At 30.7% G+C, this 10,326-nt stretch overlaps 2 protein-coding genes across 2 annotated transcripts; one reads left to right on the top strand and one right to left on the bottom strand.

Annotated features, from left to right (window-relative positions):
* Window positions 1-2,922: 2,922 nt before the first annotated feature.
* Window positions 2,923-5,751, top strand: LOC126891234 (uncharacterized). The gene is made up of 5 exons (XM_050660416.1): window positions 2,923-3,012; window positions 3,077-3,208; window positions 4,499-4,552; window positions 5,211-5,380; window positions 5,521-5,751. The coding sequence occupies exons 1-4, from the start codon at window positions 2,923-2,925 to the stop codon at window positions 5,289-5,291; spliced, it is 357 nt and encodes a 118-aa protein (XP_050516373.1). The 3' UTR covers window positions 5,292-5,380; window positions 5,521-5,751.
* A 2,596-nt stretch (window positions 5,752-8,347) lies between these two features.
* LOC126891233 (putative nuclease HARBI1) lies at window positions 8,348-10,091 on the bottom strand. The gene is made up of 4 exons (XM_050660415.1): window positions 9,996-10,091; window positions 9,436-9,717; window positions 8,695-8,839; window positions 8,348-8,502 (listed from the first exon to the last, which is right to left on the bottom strand). The coding sequence occupies exons 1-4, from the start codon at window positions 10,089-10,091 to the stop codon at window positions 8,348-8,350; spliced, it is 678 nt and encodes a 225-aa protein (XP_050516372.1).
* Window positions 10,092-10,326: the final 235 nt, after the last annotated feature.

Raw genomic sequence — 10,326 nt, 5'->3', positions numbered from 1 at the left:
CCACAGAGACAGGACATTACGAATTTTTACGTATGCCGTTTGGATTAAAAAATGCCCCAGCAACGTTTCAGAAAGTTATGAATAATATATTAAGAGGATATCAGAATAATACAGTCTAATTTAAAAATACAGCTAGACAAATCAGAATTTTTACGTACAGAAGTAGCATATATAGGTCACGTCATAACGAAAGACGGAGTACGACCAAATCCAGATAAGATAAAAGCAGTCAAAAACTTTCCTATTCCTACTACACAAAAAGAAATAAAATCATTTTTAGGATTAGCAGGATATTATAGAAGATTCATCCAAAATTTCGCAAAAATAGCTAAACCATTAACCATGTGTCTAAAGAAAAAAGCCAAAGTTATACACTCTCCCGAATTTAAACAATCTGTTAATCATTTCAAAGAACTTTTAATTAATGCCCCTATTTTAAGATACCCAGATTTTTCAAAATCATTTATTTTGACTACAGACGCTTCGAATGTAGCTTTAGGTGCAGTTTTGTCACAAGGAACAGTACCAAATGATTTACCTGCAGCTTATGCCTCAAGAACTCAGACAGAGCAAAAATATTCTACAATAGAAAAAGAACTTTTAGCCATCGTTTGGGCTTGTACAGCATTTAGACCTTATTTATACGGCAGATTTTTGAAATTTTATGCAATCATAGACCCCTTATATGGTTATTTAATTAAAAGGAACCAAACTCCAAATTATTAAGATGGAGATTAAAATTAGAAGAATTTTCCTATACTATAAAATATAAACCAGGAAAAAATAACATTGCTGACCATTTAAGCAGAATAAATATAAATGCTCTAGAAACAGAATCTATTATTAATAACGCAGGAGACATATCTTTTGATATCGACCAATTTTTAGCTGAATTTAACCCAGATACAGTCGACGAAAATGTAGTAAATGAAACTTTACAACTTCTAGATAACAATGAGACTATACAAAACCCACAAGTAAATAAGAACAAAAAAAAACGTTGATAATAACTCAGACACTGACACAGCACATAGTGCAGAATCTTCAAATGAAAACAGTTTTTCATTGTTAGATGAAATAATTAATAATAAAGCCTATCAGCTTATAGTTAAAAGAGCTCCTTATTCAGAATATACAAAACGCGATTGCGAGAATTTCGATGGACATAAGATAATAAAAGCAACTATTTCAGCTGACGAAGAAAGTATAACCCAATTTTTAAAAGACAATGCGTGCAAAAACACTTTATACATTTATTTCTTATCTCAAGAATTGAGACCAATATTTCAGAATGTATGGCGTAAATATTTTACAAAATTAAAATTAATCGAATGTACAAAACTAGTTAACAATGTATTCCCAGAAGAAAGAAATCAGCTTATAAGATATAAACATGACGGTAAAACCAATCATCGAGGAATTTCAGAGACACTTAGAGCTTTAAAAGAAACTATTACTGGAAATAAATGAAAAAATACATAGAAAAATGTATAAACGAGTGTGAAATATGCCAGAGATCAAAATATAATAGAAATCCACACAAAGAACCTTTAATATTAACTCACACACCTTCCAAGCCTTTTGAGATAATACATATAGACACTTATAAAGTTGGTAATCAAAGATTTTTGACAATTATAGATAAATTTTCCAAATATGGCCAAGCTTTACCATATTTTGGCACAGCGATATCAGCGTGTCAACAATTAGTACATTTCTTTACATTTTTCGGAATACTGAAGCAAATTGTCGTAGACAGTGGCGGAGAATTTAAAAATGACGTTGTAGATGAAATATTAAAGACCCACCAAATAAAAATACTTTTTAAGACTCCATATCATCATTAATCAAATTCCCCGGTAGAGAGATTCCATTCTACCTTAACTGAACATTTACGATTACTAAAAGAAAAAGACGCAGATAATATTTCTCTTATGCCTTATGCCCTTATTGCCTATAATAGTACAATACATTCATCAACTGGCCATACACCCTTTAAATAGTATCAGGACATACAGACAGTAAAGATTCCATGAGACTTATTCCAGCTCAAGCTTATACCCAATCAGCCTTATTAATAAAAATTGCTTAGTCCGAATTTAGTCTCGGACTAGCTAGTCCGAGATTAAGCGGGTACTAACTTCATTTTAAGAACGTCATTAATAAACATGGACTAAGCTCGGACTAACTAAACCTTCCTTAGTCCTAGTTACATCAAATTTAAGTTGGCAACTCTTGCGAAAAAGAAGAAAAATGTCAAGAAATTGACGGTGACAGCGACATTTTGTTTGAAATTTGTCATTTTTTCTTTGGTTAGGTTTAGATCATTTGCAGTTTCCGTTTGTTTGGTTTGTTTTTATTAATATAGCTGTTTTTGATCGATTTTAATTGCAAAATGAGGGGAGGTGGAGAAAAACAAAAAAGAATTCGCTCCATAGATTGGGACGAAGAAGAAAAGGTAAGTTATTTGCTTATCTACAATACAAATTTCATGTTTGATTGATTTTTTTGTAATATTTCAGCAATTGTTTCGCAGTGTATTCAAGGAATACTCACATATTATAGAGAATAAATCACTAAACACAAATTCAACTAAAGCAAAAAACAAAAGCCTGGGAAACAGTCCATAAAAAGTGAGATATTTTATTTTAATGCCCTTTTAATAACATTCTATTAAAATTTTAATAATTTTATGAACATTTTTAATTATGCACTTAAAAATTTCATTTATTTCTTTTCTTTTAATTATCCATGATATACTTTATATACAATTCTACATTTCAGGTTCAATAAATTAAATAGTAAACAAATAGACCTGCGACAACTGCAAAATCAGTGGAAACATATGATAATCAATACCCGCAAAGTATGTAGCAGTTATAATAAAGAACTGAGGAAGACTGGCGGTGGAGAGGGACCACCATGCCCAATCAAGATGTAATGGAGATAAAAGATATTATGAATCCCGCAGAATTATTGCGGGATGACAATGAACATGACTCTGATGGCTCGGTGAGTTTTCCTGTAATAGGTACTGTTATATACATTATATTTTATATATATTTTTTGTCAACAGGTGATGCCAGCAATACAATTTCTTGAAATGGGAACTAGTATTAATGAAATGGGACCAAGTACCAGTGCAATGGGACAAAGCACCAGTAATATTGGACTAAATACTAGTGAAGAACTGGAAATTCAGTTAAAGGTCAGTAGATTTATCATACTTATAATATCAATATTTCCTTATAAAATTTTTTTATTATCATCAACTGAGATTTCTGTTGTAATCTAATGACCACAATTATGTAAATATATAATATACTCTACATTTTAGAAAAAGGATATAAATATTGCATTACCAAATAAGTACTTTTAGTTAAAGAAATGTTTATATAATAGATTCTAGAATTATTACAGTCTCTGCTATCAAAGTAGTAAAATTTTTAGAATATTGTATATATAGAATCCCTTCTCTTAGTAATATTTCCTTATTAAATGTTTTAGTATCACCAACTGAGATTTGTGTTGTAATCTAATAGTCAAAATTATGCAAATATGGGTATCTATGTACTCATTATATACATTTTAAAAAAGTATAAATATTAGATTACAAAATAAGTAATTTCAGTTAAAGAAACCCAAATATAGTACAGATTCTAGAGTCACAGTCTCTGCTATCAAAACATTAAACAATATATAATATGGCCTTGGTAAGACTATACATTTATTACACTCATATTGGTGATCTAATATTGTAGATGCTTTTATTATGTAAACATTTTAAAATTTTAGTATTGAAATAATAAAAATTTTCTTTTTGATGATGTTCAAATGGTTTTTAATAATCATCGAACATTGATATCTTCGTGCATTATCAAATATGGAATATGGGTAAAATAGTAAGGTTAAAGTTTTCGTTTTGCCTCGTTTTCCTGAATGCTTTCTTCTTCTTTCTTTTCTTTTCTCTGGGCACTGCTCTTAGACAACTTGCCAGCTCGGTAGAATATTGTTCCAACAAAAATCACAAACTAGTTCGCGGCTGGTTGAATTCGCACATGCGTATTGTGCAGCAGTCAGAAACTGTTATGAACTAGTTTGTGATTCTTTGTAGGAACAAACCTATTAAGAATTAGTTGGGTGGATAGAGTCACGAATGTCGAGGTGTTGAGAAGAATGGGAAAAGAAAGACAATTAAAGTTAGAAAACTGCAATATCTGGGACATGTCGTGAGGGGCAAGCGTTATAACTTGTTGCAATTAATAATACAAGGAAGAATACAGGGTAGAAGGAGTCTTGGAAGAAGATGCAACTCCTTGTTAAACAATTTGAGAGCTTGATTTAACTGCACTTCTGCTGATCTCTTTAGAGCAACGGTATCAAAAGTGTGAATTGCCATGATGGTTGCCAACCTTCTTAAAGGAGACGGCACATGAAAAAGATTTATCATAGACATAAGTTTATATGCAGTATGATTAACCTAAACATTTTTTTTCAGATATTTGACAAGGAATTTAAAGAAAATAAAGAATTCCCACAACAAATGTTAGAGGTTAGTTAATTTAACATAGAATTAATTATACAATTAATAAACCTATTGATGAGTTTTACTAACAACAAATAGTAGTTTAAGTATTTGATGAATAAATTTATTCAACTCATAAAACCAACATATCTATGTTACACCAATGTCAAATAAGACTTACTTTCATTATTTATCAAATAAATATATATTTTTAAAAAAATTATTGAGAAGTTAATGTCGTTTTAAATATCTATAACAAAGAAGATTCGTCAGTTTAACTGTAAATTATCAAAATTGTATTTAAACACAATAGAAATATAATTGACTAATAAATTTTACTCTACCAACACTTAACTACTCACTGATTTATTTGTTGTTGGTTAAACCGGCCCTTATATATCATTTAAAGTCCAGATTATAAGCATTTTGCTTTTTTTTACTTATAATTAGGATTTTTAGTAAAAATGCTTATTTTAAAGATATTATCTTGAAGTACATTATCTGAAGTAAATTATGTTTAAAATAAGCATTTTTACTCAAAATCCCAATTATAAGCAAAATAAACAAAAAAGCAAAATGCTTATAATCTGGACATTAATCATTATCATGTAAATAATTAGTACTTAATAATATGTATACAAAACAAAATCTATGGAAAATGTTCATTTACTATTATTTGTTGCAGACACCAAAAAACAGTTCATTAGAGAGGGCCACTGCTAAGTCTAAAAATAGCCCGAAGGTATTTAATTATAACTTCTGGTAACTAAATATTGGAAAATGTTTATTTATTGTTATTTTTTGCAGATAGGAAAAAGTAATTTAACAGAGGGGGCTGCTGCAAAGGTTTCTAAGGTATTTAATTAGACAACTTCTAGTAACTGCTCTGTTTATGTATATAGTAGATGGTAGGACCTTAAATAAAGCTAACTGTTGACTTCCAAACATGAAGCCTTTCATTCTTCTATTTTTTTAACTATGATTTCAATTTCCAGGATGAAGAATACATAAAAAATATAACAGAATATTCACGTGAGTTAAAAGAAAAAGAGCACAATAGGCATATGGAAATTATGGAACTCCAACACAACAGGCAAATGAGGTACATGAGACTAAAACATGAAATGGAAAAAAGGGAACACGAAATTAAAATGAAGGTTCAAGCGGAACTTTTGAAACATGCTTCATTGAAGACAAAAATGTTAGAGGCAGAATCACAAAATAAATAATATGTACTGTTATATTCCTAATTGATATAAGAAATAAAAGTTTATAATTATAAATTAAAGTCAAATTAAAATAAAGGTTTTCATTTTTCTCGACCACGGGCATGTAAATTTGGAACACCCTGTATAAAACAAATTATGTATAAGTAGATTTTAAGAGAGTGACTCGGAGAAGTGTTTACGAACCGCGGAAACAATACGACTCAAGTAAACAATTAGAGTGATGTGTACAAAGAAAGTGTTCGCGGAAGGATTTGTCATTAACCACCGCTAACTAATACTCTAGTGAATAAGATAATAGGTCATTAAATTTGTAAATGTGGTATTAATGTAGAAAGTAAAATTGAAATGGGGAATATTATTTTTTCTTGAAATCCATTAAGATATTTAGAAAAAGGAAAGTTGTGTTGAAAAATACGGATAATTGAAAGTTGCTTGGGATTGGTTGATTTTTGAATGCTGGAAGGAGTAATTTGGAAGTAGGAGAATGGACGAGAGATGTGTGGCAGAAGGTTTTTGGCGATCGAGAGGCGAAGACCAGTTTTCGAGAAGAGTGTACAAAAAAGTGAAAACGCCGGTATAGTTAGTTTGTTTTTGAAAATTAAAAAGTAAGATAACGTGGAACGAGTGTTAGGCCGAGTCGAGATAGTATATAACTCCTTGAGTCTAGAGTATCCCGGTTTTGTTGAAGTGTTTGAAAAAGGTAGAACACGGAATCAGGAGACGGCAGGAACGAGGGCTGTACGAGGCGTAGTTTTCAAAGGAGCAGAGGCATTACTGGAAGCTGGTACGAGTCGTTTGATCGCAACCCAAGATAGGAGGAAACGTGTTTTGTGTGAAGACATTGTCAAATCATCAGTAAAGGTCAGTCTATTTTGTTATGACATGAATGTATGGTTTATGTATTAAATACCACATTGAAAATTGAGGCACACAATCATTATTAAAAATTTTTCATCAAACCTAAATTAATTTGTCACTGATAAATCATAATAGTTCATTTTAAATAAAATAACTTTGGAGACAAAAAGAAATAAGATTCCCATGTTTGTAAATGTTGTATTAAAAAAAGATAGAAAGATAAGATATAAGAAATATTAAGCATTGAGTGCCATTTAGATAAAATAAACGATTTTATAATTTCTAATTGAAATTCATATGTGTGTATTATTTTACTCTCTTTTATCTATCCCGATTAGGAATCCACTGAGAAATATTTTGAAGCCACGAAAGTAAGTAATTGATATTATAATTTAGCCCTGAGATTGACACTATATTGGTATTTGATCTGTTTGATTAATGAGATAATTATTAATTATGTAATTAATTAAAATAAATTACATCTGAGAACAGCATCAGATTTCAAAAATAAGATCACAACAGTACATATATATTATAAGAAATAAAATGATAATATAATTTGTTTTTATACTTTTTTACTACTATAACTATATACTATGTTGTGAAATTAAACTAGCAGAGGTGGAAAATTATCAATAGAAACCCATAAAATTTATATTATATTAATAGTTTCCCACTTTTAGACGTATCGGAGGAGTTTGACAACAACTACCGTGACCTGTGACAGTTTGACTCTGATACATCTAAAGGTGGGAAACTATCAATATAATGTAAATTTATTTGTTTTTATTGATAATTTTTACCTTTTCTAGTTTCATCTCTTTTTATTTCACAACATAGTATGTTTTCCATCTTTTGCGGGTTATTGGCAGGCTCACCACTGTCAATATAGGTAAGGAAAAGTATTGGCAAAAACTCACAAAGTGAATATGAATACAACAGATATTTTGGAAGATCTTTTGTATTCACATTCACTTTCTAGTTTTTGCAACTAAGCTAATCTCCCACACAAAACTAAGAGAATAGTATTCAGTAAAGAACCAATCAGATGTAAAATAGAAATTTATGGTATCAGTATTGAACAAATAATGGAAATAAAACATCTTGGAATTACATCGTTAAGCTATTAAGACTTGGACAAAAAAGTGAGAATTCAAGTACAAAAAGCAAATAGACTGGCAAGATGTCTTAATAACATTATATGGTGAAAGCGACATACTAACACTGAGATGAAGTCAAGAAATATTTATAAAGTCAGTGTAAAATCAATATTGACATTGCATCAGACACAACACAAAGACTACTGGAAACGGCAGAAATGACAGCATTAAAAAGAATTACCGAAAATACGCTGAGAGATCGAAAGAGGAGTGAAGATTTTAGATGACTTATGTAATGTACAGTGTATAAATGATTAACAACTTAAAAAAAGGAATATAATAACCACATAAGCATAATGGGGGAGACATGGATGATCAAAATAACAAGAGATAAATCACCAATTGATAGAAGTATTGGCTGACTGTACAAAAGATGCAGTGACAACATCCCATATAGGTATCAATCTGCCAATGAACAAGCAGAATTGCTTATAAAGAGGAAGAAGAAAAATAATAATAATAAAATGTGTTTTGATAACTTTTTATTTGCAATAATAAAGGTTGTATTTTTTTAACACCGTCCAAATATATTTGCCAAACTCTTTGAGAAGGAATTGGGTAGTATCTCCATTCAACTAAAAATTATCATTAATAAATGCAGCTCTAGCTGCATTTCCTCTAATGTTATTATTAATTGCAGGTATTACTAGTATGTCTTCATTTCCTGGTTGGTCAATATTTTCAATCATATCCCGGTGGTGGATGGCAATATTGTTAAGTATTGCCAGCGCTACAATGTACAATTTGGTGTTATCTAATTTGGTTTTAAACCCATCTAGTAAACAGCGAAATCTTTGCTTCCACACACCGAAACATTGTTCCACAGTGTTGCGGGTTTGTATATGTGCCCTGTTATAACGTTCCTCCTGTTGTGTTGTCGGATTTAGGACTGGAGTGAATAAATAAGGGGAGCAGGCATAGCCTGAATCTCCCAATAGTCTTCCTTTGAATTCTGACTGCTCGAACCTACGTTTTAATCTGCACTCATTGAATATTCTGGAGTCATGAGTGCTGCCTCTCCAGTGAGCTACTATGTCCATAATTTCCAAATTAGCATTGGCCACAACCTAAAAGAGAACATATTTATCTCTTGAAATATACAAAAACACTTTTATTTTACAATCATTTTATTTACAACCGGTAACAACTGTTTTGAGAAAATGTTTAAAAACAATTGTCTAGATTTATAAATAAAATCAAGATGTCTTGTATGCAGAGATGAGTGCGTTAATAACCGGCAAAATAACGTAAAAGACGGAAATCATATTAGGTTGTGACATAAAAAAAGATGAACCTAGTAGAGGTGAGAAATTTAGCAATAGAAACGTATAAAATTACATTATATGGAATGTTTCCCTCCTTCAGACGTACCGGACGAGTTTGACAACTAACACTGCGACAGCCACAGTTTTAGTTGACATACTCATCTGATACGTCTAAAGGTGGGAAACTATCAATGCAATGTAAATTTATACGTTTCTATCGCTAAATTTTTCACCTCTACCAGTTTCATCTCTTTTTATCTCACAACTTAATATGCTTTCCATCTTTTGCGTTTATTTTGCCAGTTGTTAGCACGCTCATCACTCTATTTTAAAAGTAATTAAAGTGTAAACTTTCATCAAGTATATTCCAAATCAGTCTGCAATTACTCTTAACTTACTTGTACATTTATTGAACTGTATCCTTTTCTGTTTATGTAATATTGCCCAATGTTTCCACCCACTTTTGGAATTCGAATATGGGTGCAGTCAATAGCTCCAACCACTTGCCTAAACCCACATATTCCATAAAATCCAGCAATCACTCTATTTTGCTCCAGATCATTTTGTGGCATTTTAATCCACTGAGCTCTGTGTACTACCAGAGCTAAAGCAACTTGTTTACAGACAAGCGAAACTGTTGGCTGGCTGATACCAATAATATCTGCAGCATCATCTTGAATCTGTTGAGATTATAAAGAAATCAGTAAATTTAGAGCAGTAGAAAATTTATAATATAAGTACACTTTTATTACTAATTTTGATAATAATTACTTAATCAATGGGAAAGTCCCCGTAGCTGGCTGTATACCATAGTTAAAAAACCATACAGAAGTAAAAACTTCTTTTATACCAATTCTTATTACGGTATATTATTCTACGGAATATAATTATGGTATATTCTTATACCAATATACAAAAGAAGTTTTTACTTCTGTATGGTTGTTTAATAATTACTTACTTCTCGACGTGCCCAAGTTCTTATTGCACACAATACTTTTATGTGTGGAGGTACATGTCCACCTCTAGAATCGCCAGCTAAGTCATTTCTGACCATGTCAATTATAAAAATTGCAGTGGCTTTTGAAAAGCGGTATTTGGTTTTGAATTCACCTTCTTCTAATTCCTCTAAAGGATTTTTTCTAATTTTATATATTTTTATGTGTCTCGGAATATTCCGCTGATTTCTATACTCATTTATTTCTTGTATTAATCTTAAATCGTCTATAAAATAGTCCCTCTCCATTATAAAAATAATATTGATTTATGTAAAAACAAATAAAACGTTTTTA

Source organism: Diabrotica virgifera, chromosome 9 (genome assembly GCF_917563875.1).
Source record: "Diabrotica virgifera virgifera chromosome 9, PGI_DIABVI_V3a".
Taxonomy (NCBI): domain Eukaryota; kingdom Metazoa; phylum Arthropoda; class Insecta; order Coleoptera; family Chrysomelidae; genus Diabrotica; species Diabrotica virgifera.
Note: the sequence above shows the minus strand (reverse complement) of the source record. Positions and strands in the feature narration are given on the sequence as shown.